At 43.6% G+C, this 19,157-nt stretch overlaps 1 protein-coding gene across 3 annotated transcripts; it reads right to left on the bottom strand.

Moving 5' to 3' along the window:
* Positions 1 to 2,904: 2,904 nt before the first annotated feature.
* Positions 2,905 to 10,573, bottom strand: LOC309357399 (interleukin-1 family member 10-like). 3 transcript variants are annotated; one of them, XM_081889535.1, is made up of 5 exons: positions 10,426 to 10,573; positions 8,105 to 8,343; positions 6,394 to 6,534; positions 5,686 to 5,819; positions 2,905 to 3,900 (listed from the first exon to the last, which is right to left on the bottom strand). In XM_081889535.1, the coding sequence occupies exons 2-5, from the start codon at positions 8,235 to 8,237 to the stop codon at positions 3,688 to 3,690; spliced, it is 621 nt and encodes a 206-aa protein (XP_081745661.1). In that variant the 5' UTR covers positions 8,238 to 8,343; positions 10,426 to 10,573; the 3' UTR covers positions 2,905 to 3,687. The 3 variants fall into 3 exon arrangements, with proteins under 3 accessions (XP_081745661.1, XP_081745660.1, XP_081745659.1); XM_081889534.1 differs by having other exon boundaries at positions 8,105 to 8,340; XM_081889533.1 differs by having other exon boundaries at positions 8,105 to 8,309.
* Between the last annotated feature and the right edge of the window lie 8,584 nt (positions 10,574 to 19,157).

Below are 19,157 nucleotides of genomic sequence, written 5' to 3'. Positions count from 1 at the left end.
GTTGTGGGGGAGGAAGGGAAAGGAGATTGTTAGCCGCTTTGAGACTCCTGAAGGGGAGTGAAAGGCGGGATATCAAATCCAAACTCTTCTTCTTCTTCTTTCTTGTGGTGGGTTTGCTGAGATCAGGTACAAGCCAGTCAAAGGTAAAATGTGAAAACTTTGCAAAGAGGCTTAGGCAATTCTCCTGAAGTGCAGGAGGCGAAGTCCAGGAAGACTCTATTGCTGCATGTTTTCGTTAAAAAGACTTCATCAATAAGCCTTATTTCTCACATTCAGTAGGTGGTCGTTGTTTTCTCGTTCCTTTTGCTGCTTTGATCGTCAGTATTCACTGCCAGCACCCAGCAACCAACCTGCAAGGATCCCATGCTCCATTTAACAGATGACAACAATGTGGGAATCACTCCTTTCATGTTCAAATAAATCTATCAAACATTCTCAAAACTGAACTTAGCACTGACCACACCTAAAGTTGTTCCTGGTAATACTAGCTCAAGTCCCACTTGGAATGCAAAGTTAAGATTACTCATAAACAACTTCCTGAATATTAAAATTCCTTTGATTACAACACTGTTCCTTTATCTCTTCAGCATCTGAGTACTACATTGCTGATGCAGCACTAGTCAAAGCCAAGTTGAGGCTGATCTAATATGCATTCAGCTTAGTAACTTTACTAAACTCAAAATCAGTTCCTGAGCTCTGGCATATTTATTATTTAATTTTAAAACTTACTACAAAAATCACATAAAAATTAACTAAGGTAAAGGTAAAGGGACCCCTGACCATTAGGTCCAGTCATAGCTGACTCTGGGGTTGCGGCGCTCATCTCGCTTTACTGGCCGAGGGAGCCGGCATACAGCTTCCGGGTCATGGGGCCAGCATAACTAAGCTGCTTCTGGCGAAGCAGAGCAGCACACAGAAACACGGTTTACCTTCCCTATTTATCTACTTGCACTTTGAGGTGCTTTCAAACTGCTAGGTGGGCAGGAGCAGGGACCAAGCAACGGGAGCTCACCCCGTCGCAGGGATTCGAACCGCCGACCTTCTGATTGGCAAGTACTAGGCTCTGTGGTTTAACCCACAGCACCACCTGTGTCCCCTTAAAAAAAAAATTAACTATTCAACCCCTATTTACAGAATTGCATTTCATTTCTCTTTTTGTGCACTTTAGCTTCCTATCTGACTCCCAAATTTTGGGTGAGAAATAAAGAGGCAAGTAGCAGGTTATAGGGTAAACTACGATCACTGTATTAACCACAGCTTAAGTGTGTAAGGAACACTGAGACCCAAGAGCTTATCAAAACTTCATAAGGGAAATCAGACAATCTGTGGGAAACGTACCAATTCTCTCTCTGACTCCTAAGCCTGTCTTGCATGGGCGAGCCTAAACTGCAGGGAATAAACCTGGACATTACCCCCTATTTAAAGTGAGGAGAGAGGTTTTCCTGAAACACCCAACCCTCCAAGATACATATTCCAGAGTGTGTGGCAAAGGTCAGTGGTCCATAACCTGCCCCACAAGGTTGCAAAGTCCTCTGTGCAAGTCTCTGGAATCACTATTCACCTGAATAGTTATTGGTTCGTTCTGTTTTGTGCTTTGTTCTTATGTACGGTATTTTTTGTTTTGTTTTTATCCTGTATTTTTATGCTGTGAACGACCCTGAGCTCTACAGATGAAGGGCAGTATACAAATTTAATTAATAGTAATAGTAATGATTATACGCACCAATTCTGCCCACTTGCTTCCCCATTTCCCCACACTTAGGTAAGGCTAAAGGTAAAGGACCCCTGACAGTTAAGTCCAGTCACATACGACTCTGGGGTTGCTGCGCTCTTCTCGCTTTACTGGCCAAGGGAGCCAGCGTTTTGTCTGCAGTTTTTCCAGGTCATGTGGCCAGCATGACGAAGCCATTTCTGGCGCAACGGAACACCGAAACCAGAGCAGCACACGGAAACACCATTTACCTTCCCGCCAGAGTGGTGCCTATTTATCTACTTGCACTTATTTTTGCGTGCTTTCGAACTGCTAGGTTGGCAGGAGCTGGGACCAAGCAACAGGAGCTCACCCCGTTGCAGGGATTCAAACCACCGACCTTCTGATCAGGAAGCCCCAGAGGCTCCATGGTTTAGACCACAGCACCACCCACGTCCCTCTTTCCCCACACTTATGTACCTGCAAAACAACCAGAAGCCAGTCAAGCCAATCAACCTAATTATTCAGCACCCACAGCTAATTGCTCCAGGCTTGTAATACAGTATTTCCTTCCACCAGCCAGTTGCAGAAAGGAACAAAGAAGTTCTGCTCAGTTCCAACTATGATGGCTAGCTAATCTCTCACTGCATACAGGGCAAGCAGGTTGGGTGCTGCTGTGTCTTGTCTTCAGGGAAGGAGGAGGAAGAGGGGGGTAATAAGACTTTTTACAGCCTTTGTCCACTCCTCCTCCCTGATGACAAATGCCAGTGACATCAGAGGTAGTGGCTTCTTGCCTCTCCCTCTGCAAAAGTGCTCCCACTCAGATCCCCTTTGGGACAGTGAAGTGAGGAGTGATATAACAAACATAAAATCTCTCCCCTTTCCCTTAATAACGAGTTCTCTCCCCCTATATATTGAATAATTGTGTCCTAGCTGAGGAGACTTTTGAGAGTCCCATGGACAGCAAGAAGATCAAATCTCTCCATTCTGAAGGAAATCAGCCCTGAGTGCTCACTGGAAGGACAGATCGTGAAGCTGAGGCTCCAATACTTTGGTCACCTCACGAGAAGAGAAGACTCCCTGGAAAAGACCCTGGTGTTGGGAAAGATGGGGGGCACAAGGTGAAGGGGACGACAGAGGACAAAATGGTTGGACAATGTTCTTGAAGCTACCAGCATGAGTCTGACCAAACTGCAGGAGACAGTGGAAGACAGGAGTGCCTGGTGTGCTCTGGTCCATGGGGTCACGAAGAGTCAGACATGACTAAACGACTAAACAACAACAAAGCTGAGAAGATTGTTTCTATAATACTTCATCTCTCTTTTCAAAGCTGACCATTTAATGATTTCCATTTGATCATATATCTTTTATAATGTTGAGTCTTTCCCATGATTTTGCAAATGCTATTCATGCCACTGTAACAATGTGTAAGATTGGGATTTATTTCTCTACGGGCACACAGTTCTTTACAAAAATCATTAAAGACACACCACTGGGTCTAGCTCTATTTTCCACAGAAATATTTCACTGATTATTCCCACTACTATATTCCAATATCTAGCTACCTTTTTGTACTCATTTATCCATTTGGTAACTGACAGATCCCATATTTTCCCTCTTATACAATTTTTCCCTCATTGTAAGATGCCACCGTGTACTCAAATTGAGACAATTTTCTGAGGGCTACTAAAAAAGCACGAACATCTTCTAAAGAAACCCTTCATCTGACACATTTCTCAGCACATCTCTACATAACACCTTGTTTACTAGTCATGAAACTTCTGACTGCTCCTGATGTGTTGGTTGTTGCTTTTCATAAAACGCAGCTGATCGGGCTGTAAAATCGACAGCATCAGCAATGGATGGGAGGCTATTAATTGCTTTCCTAATCTGTCCACATAGTGCTGCAATGGATTTCATTTTGCTATACCCCAAATATATCAGATTCCAGCTTTCAGTTGCCCTTAAAAACAATAGTTCCAATCTATGCTGATGAATTATTTTATTTCAAAATAAAACAGAATATTTGCAGACCCATCTCGCTTACTCAAACCAACAGGTTGGTTTGGCTCAGGTGAAGTGCTTATGAACCAATCTGGGAATTCTGCAGACTGAAAAGAGCATTTCTCTCCATTGTCCTCAGTTTTGCTGTAGAAGGTGAAGCTCTTGAATTCCTCATTTTTTTCATAAAGCTGATGAATTTTTCTCTCCTAAGAAAACATGAAAACTCAGACAGATAAGTTACATGGTATTAATAGGACAGCATGGTTTCTGGATTAACAACAAATAGTCCATTTCAAAGCTTGTGTTCTATGCCAACAGTTTCTATTATCGGGGTTTTTTTCTGTGTTCTATACTACTTCATTATTTTTTAAAAAATGGGGAAATATCAGAAACCAGTAATTAAAGTTCATTCTATTCCACAGCAAATAGAAGCAAACTAATTAAAGGACGATTTGGAACTAATTACCCAACAGTGTTGACAGGACATAATGAAGCAAGCAGAAACAACAAGCATAGGAACCTTTTAATTAAAGGCACAATAGCCCCTAAAATCCTGAATTATGCTTTGCCTCTCCACACTGGATAGGCTAGCACAACAATCACATTCTGTCACAAAAAAGACTGCCACCAAAAATGGAAACAGGAAGAACTACCAACGCTTGAAGAATGGAGAATGAAACTGACGGACTATGCAGAACTGGACAAACTAACAGGGGAGATTAGATATCTGCGAGACCATAAGTTCATCGAGGACGGGGGAAAATTTGTAGATTATCTGGAGAGTATATGTGATGAACAGATAACGCTTGTGGGTTTTCAAGAAGCTCTGTGAAAGTATAAGGAATATTGTAAAAAATAAAATAAGATTGGAAGGGTACATTAAAAGGCAATAACAAAATTAGGAAATGCGTAACTAAAAAATAAAAACAGAAGATTGGCAAAGAAGCTGATGGAAGTCTAAAAGAAAAAATGTGTGATAAATTTGGATGTGGTTATATATATTTGTATTTGAAAAATTAATAAAAATTAACAAAAAAGACTGCCACCAATCATGTCTGGGGGAGGAATAGGAAGGATATATAGAATGCAGTGTAATCTACTGTTGTACTATCATACCTCGGGTTAAAGATGCTTTGGGTTAAATGTTTTCAGGTTGTGTCCCGTGGCAACCCGGAAGTACCAGAAAGGGTTACTTCTGGGTTTCGCTGCTCGTGCATGTGCAAAATGACATCATGCACATGCGCAGAAGCAGCAAATCACGACCCGCACAGATGCGGGTTGCGTTCTGCTCAGGTTGTGAATGGGGCTCCAGAATGGATCCTGTTCGCAAGCAGAGGTACCACTATATATAAAACACTGTAATGTGCATCCATGTAAGCATTCTCTGTAAAAAGGGGGCAAACAAACAAAGTGTGGAGAAGTATCCCTGGGTCTCAGTATTCCTCCTCTGTAAGCAAAGATCTTGGTACAGAATACCAGGTCTGCGTTTAGCACAGAATATACATAACCCTAATCATAGAGGACAAACAGATATGACATGGGTGATTCCCTTTGTATAAGGGCTGCCTGACTATTGAGAGAGGGGTTCAAAGATCTACTGACAAGGACTCCACCTTTAATCCCAACTCTATAAGTACTCTTAAAAAGATAGAGTTTTGTTTTTCAAAAGCTCAACCACAGACTTTAACAAAACCATGTGGGATGCTCTTATATCCAGCAGGGTAGGTTAATAACCATGCAGAGAGTGTAGATGGGATGAATTGCAAAAAACCCCCACACAACCCATCTCTGATATAAGTGGTTCAGGTAATATCCAACCAGATATTACTTAGAAGATAGTTTCATCTTCCTAATGCAGGAATCTTTTGCCCAATGTGGGGCTTCAACCCACGACCCTGAAATTAAGAGTCTCATGCTCTACCAACTGAGCTCTCTCAGGACAGAGTGGATTCAACAACTGAAACTGAACTACAACTACACCTGAAACTCACCTCTAACTTTAGCTGAGGTTGACCTTCACCAGACTTCACACAGAATAGGGTGTAGCTCTTATCTCTGAGCCCAATAAATATGGGTCGCTTTTTTCGATCTAGAGAGTGGTTTGGGAGTACAACCATTAACTCATCTGGAGAACAACAGAGAGACGGGTTAAATGGTACAAGAGAGAGTGAAAATCATCTTTCAGTGGTGCAGGAGTTTTGGATGAGAAGATACTAATTGGAAGGTGGTGGCGGCGGCGGTTGTTCTTGTTGTTACAAAAATTCATATCCCATCTTTCATAGAGTTCAAGGTGGTGTACATGGTCCTCACCCTCCTCATTTCATCCCTGCAATAACCCTGTGAGGCAGGTTAGACTGAGAGATAGTGACTGTCCCATGGTTAACCAGTGAGCTTCATGGCTCAGTGGAGATTTCAACTTTGGTCTCCAAGGTCCTAGCCTAACATTCTAGCCACTACACTTACACTACACTGTAAGATTTACTGGTCAATATACACAAATAGGAATCTTCATATATGGTGAGGGATCAGAGTGGGGTAGAAATGAAAGAAGGTAGATCAGAGCATGGTCCATTTATCAGCAATGGCAATACTCATGCACCCTATAAAAAGAGTGGCAAACCCAACACCTCCATTACCCAAATCCCAAATTTACAAATGATTGAGAAATGCATACAGATGAGAAGAGCTTCAGCAGCTACCTGATGAATTGGAATTTTGTGGGGCTGCTATTAGTATGTTGTTCTGTAGGAAGAAGTAATTCTGGTTGATATCCCAAAATCTGAACAACCAGGGCTCCCTCTTCATTTGCACATTCTCTGTACTTGAGGGATGCAAAGGCCCTGGGGGGAAATATACATAGACAGACACATATTACACAAAAACATATAAGCCAAGAGATATCTGGAGGAGGAAATAACCAACTTGGTTGCCTCTGAACACCACATTCTGTCAGTTGCCACATTTTTAATTTTTGTGCTACACCTGGAAATAATGTGCATGAGATATTTCACAGGTTGAGGCCACATACCAGTGATCACTGGGACCAGAAGCAGAAGTGGGAAGAGAAATGATTGCAAATTTAACCTATGTACACTAACCTACTTTATACACATGCTTCTCTTCATCCAGGCAGCCAAGAGCTATAATCAGAGTTCAAGGACACATTCCAGACCAGGGAGATATCCCAAGAAGGTGGGATTTGAGGCCAGTGGAGGGTGTGGCCTGGGAAGAGAGGGTGTGGCCTGGGGAGTGTTCCATGGACCATATCAAGAGGGCTGCTTGGCCATATTTGACCCCTGAGCCTAAGGTTCCCGTCTCTCTAATATATAGATGAGAAGATGAATGCTTTGGTTGGTGTGTCAAGATTCCCTTTTTATATCTACAGTGGTACCTCGGGTTAAGTACTTAATTAGTTCCGGAGGTCTGTACTTAACCTGAAAGTGTTCTTAAGCAGAAGCACCACTTTAGCTAATGGGGCCTCCCGCTGCTGCCGCGCCACCGGAGCACAATTTCTGTTCTCATCCTGAAGCAAAGTTCTTAACCTGAAGCACTATTTCTGGGTTAGCGGAGTCTGTAACCTGAAGCGTATGTAACCCGAGGTACCACTGTATTTTCTTATTTTAAAGCCTTTCAAGAAACCACCTGTACTGGATCTCAGCCTTAATATTACATTTCTCCAAAATGGTTGTGCCACCAAAGTTGTGCCTGCACAATTGCAGATATCCTCCAGATATCCCAATTCACTCCCACTCCAACCAACCACCCAACTCCCAACGAACTCTCTCCTCCGCCCCTCCCAGAGCTGGTTTTATAGTGTCTCTGACTCCACCCCCTAGGTCCTGATTGGGTAACCTGTTTAACTATTTCACCTCCAGCAGTCTCATATGTTAACGTCACAGTTGCCAGAGGGGGACTTGTCCTCACTTGGTTAGTATACCTATTGTGTGGGTAATAAAAATAAAGCCCCTTTCAATGTAGTTGATTGAAATGAACATTCTAGAATCTGTAGAAATCACAACATAAATTAGGTCATATTCATTTCTTTACAACTATGTGATACTTTGGTATCTATATTTAATATTACATATACACATAAGGAGCATTTATTATGATACCAAAGAGGATGCTCTGTTTAGTTGTTAGTTGTGTTTTACAGACCATAGAAATTATTCAGAATTTTCTGTAGGTGCTATTTCTTCAAGATATTTTAACCTGTGTTGTAAACCACTCAGAGATTTATTTAAATATAAATATTAAATTTTAAGTGCTCATTAATGGTTATATGTTTTAAATATTGATTATGAAATTTCAAACAAGAAGAAGAAATTTTTACATTGGCTAAATAGGGATATATGCAGTTTGGGTCCTTTTCTAGGGTAACAAACAGAAAAGTAAGAAGTTGTTCTTCACCTGATATTGGTCCAAATGCAGTGAATAAATCTGCCATTTCCTGATCCCAAGTTTTCTTCCTCTTGGCTTCCACCTCGTACGGCTCACATTTCTGGGGTCCCACCTTATGGGGCTCATACTTCTGGGGTTCCATCTCTACAGCGTCTCCCACGTTCTCCAGTGTTTTTATAGAATTGCTTGAACTTCAGGCTCTTGGATGCTTTTTCTGCAGGCACAGCAACAATTCTGAGAGGGAGCTACTAAAAGAGATTGATATCATAGGCTATGATTCCTGATGAGCAGAGACCTGACAGCATCCAAACCTTTCCAAAGAAAGGTGGCTGTGAAGCAGGTCCATTGATTGCCCTCTGCCAGGGATGTTGTTGGACTACAACTCCCATCAGCCCCAGCCAGCATGGCTAGTTGGTCTGGGATGATGGAGGTTGTAGTCTACAATATTGGCAGATCGCAGGTACCCCATCCCAGTCTTGTGGCCTATGCTACAGTCTCACCTTCGGGAAGCAAGAGTAATGGATTATTACTGGAAAAAATATAGAGTGAATGGCCTCATTGCAAGCTGCCTTTTCCTGAATCGGACTATTGTCCCATCTAGCTCAGATTTGTCTACATTGAGTGGCAGCAGCTCTCCAGAGGACCCCCAGGCCAGAGTCTCTTCGTGCCCTATCATACAGGCAGGCATGGAAAGAGGAACCCATGTGTGGCTGGATTTTTAAACAGTGGGGTCACAGCCCTGCGTTATACTTAAAACACATTTATACCATTGTAACAGTAATGGTTTGGCTTTCCCAAAGGAATCCTGAGAACAGTAGTTTGCCCCTCACAGAGCCACAACTCCCAACACCCTTAACAAACTATAGTTCCTTTATTATTACTATTATTATTATTTAAAAAGAGAGAGAGAAACCCAGTGTGGTGTAGCGGTTTAGAGCGATAGACTCGTAATCTGGCGAACCGGGTTCGCTTCTCCGCTCCTCCACATGCAGCTGCTGGGTGACCTTGGGCCAGTCACACTTCTCTGAAGTCTCTCAGCCCCACTCACCTCACAGAGTGTTTGTTGTGGGGGGAGGAAGGGAAAGGAGAATGTTAGCCGCTTTGAGGCTCCTTCGGGTAGTGATAAAGCGGGATTATTAATTTTTTATTAAAAAAACAAATTAAAAAAAACAAACTATAGTTCCCAGGATTATTTGGGGAAAGGCTGTGCTTTAACTATTGCTTTCAATGTCCAATTGAATAGAGCTAATAGCAGGTTTGCCAGGCCAGGGAAGCAATTTATTACGGAAACGCACAAGGTAGCTGACAGGGGTATAATCATAATAAACCAAAACTATTTTTTTTTTATGACAAGCTATAAATCAAGTGGGAAGGACCTGTGGTCCTCCAGACACTGTTGAACTCCAACTCCCAGCAGTCCCAACCAGAATGAGGAATGGTTACTGATGATGGGAATTGTAGTCCAGCAACATCTGACTGCTAACAGTTTCCCATTTCCCATCACAAATGGAAATCTGTGCTATTCTCATTCTTAAAATTTCAGAGAAATATATTTAGCTTTGGCTCCCAATGACCATAATGACAGGAAATTTAAGTACCATATTTTTCGCTCTATAAGACGCACCAGACCACAAGACGCACCTAGTTTGGAGGAGGAAAACAAGAAAAAAAAATATTCTGAATCTCAGAAGCCAGAACAGCAAGAGGGAGCAGCAATCCCTCTTGCTGTTCTGGCTTCTGGGATAGCTGCGCAGCCTGCATTCGCTCCATAAGACGCACACACATTTTCCCTTACTTTTTAGGAGGGAAAAACTGTGTCTTATAGAGCGAAAAATACGGTATTTAGAAATGGGCTAAGGGAAGGTCTATACACAGAAATATTTGCCTTACTGGAAGCAGAGAAGAGCCTTCCCAGACAAAATGGTACCGTGGGGTTGTATTCAACCCCAGGGGTGGGGTCGGCACTGCAACCTGCCTGCCATTGACCAAATAGGCAGGCCAGCTGCAATCCACTTGCTAAGCCTGGGTGAAGCTGATACGAGTTACCCCAAGCCCAGGAAAAACTCTCGCCTCCAGCACAACCACTGGATCCAAGGGAGGCGTTGTTGCCATCCCACATTTACAATCAGTTTCTCAAATTTTTCTTCTCTTCTCTCCTTTCTTTATGCTTCCACTGCTCCCTTATTTTTATTCAACGCCCCCCCCCCCAATTGCACCTGAGGCTACTACCACCATCCCCTGGATGGTTCCAGCGCCCTGCAGACTGTGGCTTAGCCCCTGCGGGAAACATTGATCAAGTCCAAGAAAAGAAAGTGTAGAGTGGACAGTACCTGTGCTGATTTGGGAAGTCCGGTACCTTGAGCTGCAGATTCCCGCCCTTTGCTCTCCGCAAGGTATTGCACAGCATTTTATAGTTAACCCCGTGACACTGGTGGGTGGGACCAGGTGCTGAAGGGTTATTTTGGGGTCAAATACGTGGCTGAGCCTGATTGTAGAGCTGCTTTTTCTAGAAGCTGGGGGCCCTGGAACACTGTAAAGAGGAACTTAAAGCAACACAAGCTTTCCTTTGAAATCTGCACTTCTCTAAATTCTGCAGCGCAGTTCTCCAGGCAAGTAATGTGCCCAGAAACGTATAAATTAAAGTGTGCATGAAATATTTGTTGAAAACAGCACTACATTAGTGGGGATTGCTTTGCAAAAATGTGCCTGTTAAGCAAGTGCATACAAAGATTTGCATACTAGAAGAAATTCACATCGAAATGCTGATGATGACCTTTTTTAAAAAAAAAGAAAATGCAAACTGAAATGTGAAGAACTGAACTTTGGGTTGTATCTAATGCTAGTTCTGCTCAGGACCATGGAAATGAATGGGCATGATTGACTTCATTTCATTGATTTCAGTGGGTCTGCTCTAAGCAGAACGTAGCTGGATACAACCTTTAAAATTGGAAAATGAGAAACCAAAAGAAGCCAACATTGACAGATTTCGCCACTGAAAGGTGGGGCTTTGGGGCCTCTCCATTGGCCATGTTGAAAGATCAGCCAGTTCCCTTTTCCCTCCTCTCTCTCAGTACGTTTTTCCTTTTGTGCCGTGTCTCTTAGACTGTGAACCAGAGGACAGGAACCCTCTTCTCAGCCTTTTTGGGAACCTTTTCTGACGGAAGAGCAGAGAGGGGAGAAGGAGGAGGAGGAGGAGGAAAACAACAGCAGCAGTGACTTTTGGGGAACGCCTAGTTGGATTTTGACTTTCAGATTCAAAACGTTCTCAGGCACCTTTCAGGGCAGCCAGCCTGTTTTGTTTCCAGTCAGTGCAGCCCATAACATCATGATGAAAGTCTGCAACTTTTTAACATATATCACACACACACCTTCAAGATGACAATAATGCAGTAACATTTGGGAAGCATCACAGAACAACGAATGAAGAGGAATGATATGCAGATGGACCAGTATAAATCCACCACTGATGTTCTATTATAATTGTGTCAGTAACATGTTGCAGAATAGACCTGCAAGAAAATACCAATCTAGACAGGCCCAAAGTCTCACCTGTCACTACCTGCTTCTTTATCCTTTTTTACTGCTTTGACTTTCAACATCCATTGCTAGCAGCCTAGCAACAAAGGATTTTGATCCCCATTTGACAGAGGGCAGCAATTTGAGCATTATGCCTCTCACGTTTGCATAAGTGCATCTTGCACACTTCAAACTGAAATTAAAGCTCGCTGTCCCAAAGTCCTTCCTGGGAATGCCAGCCCAAGTCTCACATGACAAGTAAAGAATGATTAATTACAAGCCACTCATTTTGATTATAATGCTAGTGTTGAAAAATAGGGCAGTGCCCACTGAAGTTCCTTTTAGCTTATGAATTGTAGGTACAGTATTTCTCTTTCTTTAAGAAGACAAATGGGAGGGAGTGGCGCTCCTCTGTCTCTTAATATCACAAAAGGGAATGAGGAATAAATTCGTTATGGATTTTCACTGCAGAAATTGCATCGGTCAGTACAGATGCTTACAGGATCTGGCGCTGCCAGATTCCTCCCTGATTTTCAGGGCAATGATGTAAAACACTTAGAATTTTGGTTCGGCGCCTCAAAGGGGTCCGCTACAGTCGGAGAAGACGGGTGACTTCCAACCAAGGAGAGAAAGAAGCAAGCAGCTTTTTAAGAGCAAAGGTCCTTTATTCGGTTTCAACTGGGTTCCCTATGCAAAGGTGACAAAAGGTATGAGGAACCCCACACAAAGGTAAGTTCAGAATTCTATACAGTCACATTTGTGGGTGGTCTTATTCATCACAGGTTTGTCAATTTACAAGGTAAGGGTGCAGGGTACATGGGTGCAGGGTGCTAAAGGGAGGTTCAGGTGCAAGATACAAGGTGGGGTGCAAATCCTATCTACATGAGTAAGAGAGATCCAGAGGTGGCAAATGATATTGAATATACTCGGAGTCGAGTGTGGATTTCATGCTCTTTATTCAGCTCATAGTGGTGAGGAGGAATGGAGGTTCCCCTGAAATGTCTGCTTTATATACATTATTGACACAATGGGCCCCACGTGCTTGGCTAATTCCGGGATTCTCCTGTAGGCCAATCAGGTTGCGGATTCACTTCCACCTGGAGCTGGATTGGGTGGCTCCTGTGGACCAATCAGACTGCTGCATTCTGAATCGTATTGTTCTAGGACCAATCAGACTGCTGCCTTTTGGATCCTATTCAGCTCAGTACATAACACATACGATAATTTGGTTTTTCTAGAAGAACAATAGGGATAAGGGTTTTATCTAACAGCTGAATTCGTCTCCCTGCAGGGTCAAAGGAAATGGATCTAGTCCTCTGGCACTTTACGAAAGAAGGAAGGGGAACTGAGTGGAAGTGATTGGGTTGAGGCTAAAACTAACATTTATACAGCACTTTCATGGTTACAATAAAGTGATGCAATTTGAATACATGGATTCCAGTTCTTATTTTCCTGAAAGCAGTTACAATCATTGGGAAGTTGAACAAACACTGATAAGGCACAAGGATACAAAGGGGTTAATTTCATTTGCACATATGCCACATGTAACAATTGCAATTGTACCTGGATACAATTATTTAAAAAACCACTTGATTACAATTACAAAAGAATACTTGGATACAATTATAAAATTAGAGATAGGGTAAATTGAGGAAACGGGGTAATGGACAGAGCAGGGAGGAAAGAAAAATGCTTTATTTGACAGAAAGGGGATTTGGAGGAGGGGAATAATGGGAGAAGCGCATTAAAAGGAGAGCAGATGAAAGGCAAATTGAGGAAAAGGTATGTGTATATTAGATTGTCTTCATTTGATTTATTTGGTCTTGGCTTTCAGCTTCTTTAGCTATTTTTCTACATCAGCAAGATGGATTGATGTGAAAATCTATGGTTATTCTAGACTTTATTTCAACCATATTTTTTTTAAGATAGGAAAATAAACAATGTTTTTAAAAGATACTGCATTGAACAATACCAATCAAAAGAAATTGAGGAGAGATCCTGTAGGGGGAACAATATTAGAATGATCCAAGTCTCAGGTATCAATATCTGAAATGAGGCTTTGCGGAAGCAAACAGCGTTGATCATGGCCCATCCAAGTAGCATTGTCCACCTCTGAGATCTCTGGCTCATTGATCATTTTTTGCTGATTGTGGAGGGAGCTTTTTTTAAAAAAAAAAAAGCACCAGAAATTGTAAGTGGGGGCTTCTCCCACTGTTGTGCTGTTACACACCATTTCATGACTTATTAGCAGAGGGGTCACCAACACAGCTCCCATAGACACCATGGCTCCCTAGAGGTTTTCCCTTTACACCCACAAAGCCTCTGAGCCTCCCTCTTCACTCATTGCCCTCTTGGCCACGGGGTGGTGAGGAGGGTTGATTTTTTTATCCCTTGAAATGCCAACAGAGCTGAAGGGGGTGGGGGTTGGAAGAGTGACACTCTTTCCCACTTCCTGTTTCATCTCTATATGCTCCTCAGGTATCAGATTAATTCTACAGCTTCTCGCTGTTACTGAGATCCCACGGAAAAGCTAAATCTGTGTGACCACACTTTCTCCCTTTCCATCTCTCAGAGGGAGAGAAGTTACCAGATGGGATGGCATCCACAGAACTCACTGAGAAGTGCAGATGTGCTCACAGGTGTAAAAAGGTTGGCAACCACTGCATCAGCAGGTAGCTCTGCTGTTCTTGAGCCCTGCCTGTGGATGATTTCAACCTTGCCCTCTTGACTAAAATGGGAACTGGTAGTGTGATCCTGTACATGAGGACTCAGAAGCAGGTCCTGTTGAGACTTAAGGTAAAGGTAAAGGGACCCCTGACCATTAGGTCAAGTCGTGACCGACTCTGGGGTTGGGGTGCTCATCTCACTTTATTGGCCGAGGGATCCGGCATACTGCTTCTGGGTCATGTGGCCAGCATGACTAAGCCGCTTCTCTCCTCTGCAAGCAGGAAAAAAGTAATTTGTTGCTGGTGATATTAAATATACTCGGAGTCGAGTGTGGATTTCATGCTCTTTATTCAGCTCATAGTAGTGAGGAATGGAAGTTCCCCTGAAATGTCTGCTTTATATACATTATTTACACAATGGGCTCCACGTGATTGGCTAATTCTGGGATTCTCCTGTAGGCCAATTAGGTTGCGGATTCACTTCCACCTGGAGTTGGATTGGGTGGCTCCTGCAGACCAATCAGACTGCTGCATTCTGAATCCTATTGTTCTAGAACCAATCAGAATGCTGCATTCTGAATCCTATTGTTCTAGGACAAATCAGACTGCTGCATTTTGGATCCTATTCAGCTCAGTACATAACATGACAGTTCTATCTGGAGCCTGAAGTACCTCTGTGTTGCCTCAAGATGCTGCCCGCAGGCTCTCCATTCAGTACAGCAAAAAACACATTGAATGCAAACCACGTTTCACTCCACAACCATGAGGATTCTGAATGTTTTATTATCATTATTATTAACCAAAGATTCCATTCCACACCTCAGCTGACGGCCAGACTTCACAAGATGCTTAACATGTTATTGGGAAGACCAGCAGGTCCTTAAAAAGAAAAATATCAGGGAGGGAGGTGCATATTTTCAACAGGACTGTAACCAGAAAAAAAGGAGGAAGCCAATGGGAGCTTTTATTAAGCCCTTGAATCTAGTAACAACGAGGCAGGGGAGAAAGGGCTAAACCATTTTTCACTCTGCCACACACTGAATATATTAGCATACAGCCTGCAAATTCTTCCTCTCTTCCTTCCCTTGAAAGCAACGGTTCTGGACTATTTAACGGAGTCCTTCCTTTCAAAATAAAATGAAGTGATGCAGTGAGCTCCACCTCGACCCAGATCAAGAGGCCTGTTTGGCTCATCCCGAGTGCTTAGGAACCAACCAGGAAATGCAGCAGATTCGAAAGAGCAAGTCTCATCGTTGCCATCAGTAATACTGTAGAAAGTGAAACTCTTGAACTCCTCATTTGCTCTATAAAGATCCATTATATCTCTCTCCTAAGAAAACATGACGATTCAGTTAGAAACAAAACTTATATCACATCAATTTGACAGTATGGTTGTAGGATTAGCAATGAATTGCACCCTAGAAGGCTTCTATTCCTTTTGTTTTCTCACTTTTAATGCAAACAGCACAGCTTCAAAAGTAGCAGCAACCAATAATTAAATACTAGAAACTGACTAATTAAGGGACAATTAATAACCAGTGGTACTGAACAGGAAGCAACAAAGCAGGTAGGACCCACAAAGGCAAAAAGTTTTTAACTAAAGGCACAATAGCCTGAATTGTGCTTTGTCTCTCCATACTGGACAGGCTAGAGCTCCAAACAGCTTCTATTGTTCAAAGACAGTTACCAATCAAGTGTGGGGAAACATGGGAGGGAACATAAAATGATGATAATGCATTGCTATGGCCATCACATTGCCCAGATTCTCTGTAAAAAGTGAGTTCTAAAAGGAAGGCAATTCCAGAGAAAATGGGCAGAGTGGAAGCACCCTTGGGTCTAAGTATCTTCTAGGTGGGCAATGTGAGTCACTTAGGTGCAGAATACCAGCCTGTGCATAGCAAAGAACCTGCAGTCCCAACCACAGGGGTGAAGCAAAGGTCAAATTAATAATTCCTAAGAGAATCCGAAAACATTTTGAACTGCAAACGAAACTCACCACTAATTGTAGCCTTGGTTGACCCTTGCCAGCCAACACACAGTTCAGTGCACGTGTATTGTCGCTGAGGCCCATAAAGATGGGTTGGTTCGCCGGATTTAGAGAGAGATTGGGGACCACCGCTATTAACTGGTCTGAAGGGGAAGGACAGGCAAGAAACAGGGTCAGTGCCACAAGAGCATCTTCCATTGATAAAAGAGTTTTGGCTAAGAAGCCATATGGGACGCGGGTGGTGCTGTAGTCTAAACCACAGAGCCTAGGACTTGCCGATCAGAAGGTCGGTGGTTCGAATCCCTATGATGGGGTGAGCTCCCATTGCTCGGTCCCTGCTCCTGCCAACCTAGCAGTTCGAAAGCACGTCAAAGTGCAAGTAGATAAATAGGTACCACTCTGGCGGGAAGGTAAAAAGTGTTTTCGTGCGCTGCTCTGGTTTGCCAGAAGTGGCTTAGTCATGCCGGCTCCCTCGGCCAGTAAAGCGAGATGAGCGCCGCAACCCCAGAGTCAGCCACGACTGGACCTAATGGTCAGGGGTCCCTTTCCCTTTCCCTTTACCTTTACCTAAGAAGCCACAGGTGGAAGGTCAATATCTATGTTTACAGCAATGGTGGGAAACCTGTGACCCTCCAGCTGTTGCTGGACTAAAACTCCCATCATCTCTGGCCATTGGCCATTGGCCATACTGGTTGGGCTGATGGGGGCTGGGCAGCTTTCAACACAATATAAAAACACAGAGAGACATCAAACATTAAAAACTTCCCAATACTGGACTGCCTTCAGATGTCTTTAGAATGTAGCGTAATTGTTTGTTTCCTTGACATCTGGTGGGAGGGTGTTCCACAGGGCGTGCACCACTACCAAGAAGGCCCTCTGCCTGGTTCCCTGTAACTTCAATTCTTACAGTGAAGGAACCAGCAGAAGACTCTCAGAGAAAGACCTCAGTGTCCAGGCTAAGCAATAGGGGTGGAGACGCTCCTCCAGGTATACTGAGCAAAGGTCATTTAGGGCTTTGAAGGTTAGTACTAACACTTTGAATTGTACTCAGAAATGTACTGGGAACCTTGTAGATCCTTTAAGACCGGTGTTCTATGGTCCCGGTGGTCACTCTCAGTCACCAGTCTGGCAGCTGCATTCTGGATTAGTTGTAGTTTCCGAGTCATCTTTAAAGGTAGCCCTACATGGAGCACATTGCAGTAGTACAAGTGGGAGATAACCAGATATATACCACTCTGGCGAGATAGTGCACAGGCAGGTAGGGTCTCAGCCAGCGTACCAGATGGAGCTGGTAGACAGCCAACCTGGACACAGAATTGACCTGCACCTCTATGGGCAGCTGTGAATCCAAAAATCACTCCAAGGCTACACACCTGGTCCTTTAGGGGCACAGGACCCAGGAGTCCGCTATCCCCCAGAATCAGTACTTCTGATTCAGTGCAATTGTCTTGTTGGGATTCAATTGCCTCCAGACAGTCACACAGGACATTCACCACCCTCACTGGTTCTGATTTAAATGAGAGGTAGAGCTGGGTATCATCTGCATATTGGTGAGCACCCAGCCCGACCCCCCTGATGATCTCTCCCAGCGGCTGCATGTAGATGTTGAAAAGCATGGGGAAGAGGACGGAGCCCTGAAGCACCCCACAAGTGAGCACCCAGGAGTCCGAACTGAAGAGGTTAAGCAAGTACCTGATAAGCCAGACTGTTGTGAGCTTGCTACCAGCATGTTGTTCACCAGGAAGAGGAACTTCTGGCTAATATCCCATAGTCTGAATAACCGTGGTTGCTTTTCACTGTTGAGTACTAATGAATTTGTGGGAGGCCCTGTGAGGAAGATAGGATAAACATGCATAGGTACATACTTATTGCATACATACCAATAAATAAAATGTTCTGATGAAGGAACTAGCAACATGTTTGGCTCTCTGAACACCATTTTGCAAACATATCATATGGGTTAGCTTCCAGGTGTAATCACAAGCACAATATGCAAAGAATATGCACGCAGTTTTCATGTGCATGAAATGGTGAGCGCATTAGCTGAATGAACAACTTCCCCTTTTCAAGAAACTACCCACCCTACATCTCATGTTTATCACTTCCCTCTTCTCTAAGAAATCAACCAGTCTTCAGAGAGAAGATCAAGGAATGCTAGACTCCAAGCTAGAGTGCAGTGTCTTTCAAAAAACCCATCATTTTCCTGACTTGGTGCCTTTTTGAGTATTTTCAGGTTGCGCGCTGCGGCGACCCAGAAGTAATGGTATGTGTTACTTCTGGGTTTCACTGCTCGCGCATGCACAGACTGTCAAAATGACATCATGTGCATGCGCAGAAGCGGCAAATCGCAGCCTGCGCACATGCAGACGCACGGAGGCAGTTGCATTCGCTTCAGGATGCAAACGGGGCTCCGGAACAGATCCCGTTTGCATCCAGACGTACCACTGTAGATTATTTGTACGACAGCTCCTATCAGCCCCAGCTAGCAGGACTGATGGGCAGGGATGATGGGAGTTGTTGACCGAATATGTAGAGGGCACCAGGTTGGGAAAGGCTGATTTAGCGGATACACAACTATATAGCTGGAGTAACAATGTATCTTTTCTCTGGCTGGCTCACTGGCTTCCTGTTCTTGCCTTTGCTGTTTGGCCTCTGGCATTGTCACCTCCCTCTGCTTCCATGTGGCTCCACTTTGTCACCATGGCTTCTCTGCCCTTCAGTGCCGGATTACCAAATAGGCAGAGTAGGCACTGGCCTATAGGCCCCATGCCTGTTGGGGGCTCTGCAACAACAGACCAAAATAATATTGATTTGAGCTTGCAAGAAAATTACAATCAAGCTTTCTTAGTTCAATGTTATCCCACTATAGCTCGTGTTCAGGAAAGCTCCAGAT

Source organism: Podarcis melisellensis, assembly GCF_964234715.1.
Source record: "Podarcis melisellensis genome assembly, chromosome: 15".
In the NCBI taxonomy this organism is placed as follows: Eukaryota; Metazoa; Chordata; class Lepidosauria; order Squamata; family Lacertidae; genus Podarcis; species Podarcis melisellensis.
The sequence above is the reverse complement of the archived record's forward strand: the minus strand, read 5'-3'. Positions and strand labels throughout refer to the sequence as shown.

What these genes read in the sequence shown, in the direction of transcription:
- LOC309357399 (XM_081889535.1), bottom strand. Translation starts at nt 8,237, where the DNA reads ATGGAACCCCAGAAGTATGAGCCCCATAAGGTGGGACCCCAGAAATGT. An exon ending in TGCATTTGGACCAATATCAG is followed by an intron (nt 6,535 to 8,104) that starts GTGAAGAACAAC and finishes ATTTCCCCCCAG; the next exon opens with GGCCTTTGCATCCCTCAAGT. An exon ending in AACCTCAGCTAAAGTTAGAG is followed by an intron (nt 3,901 to 5,685) that starts GTGAGTTTCAGG and finishes ATGTTTTCTTAG; the next exon opens with GAGAGAAAAATTCATCAGCT.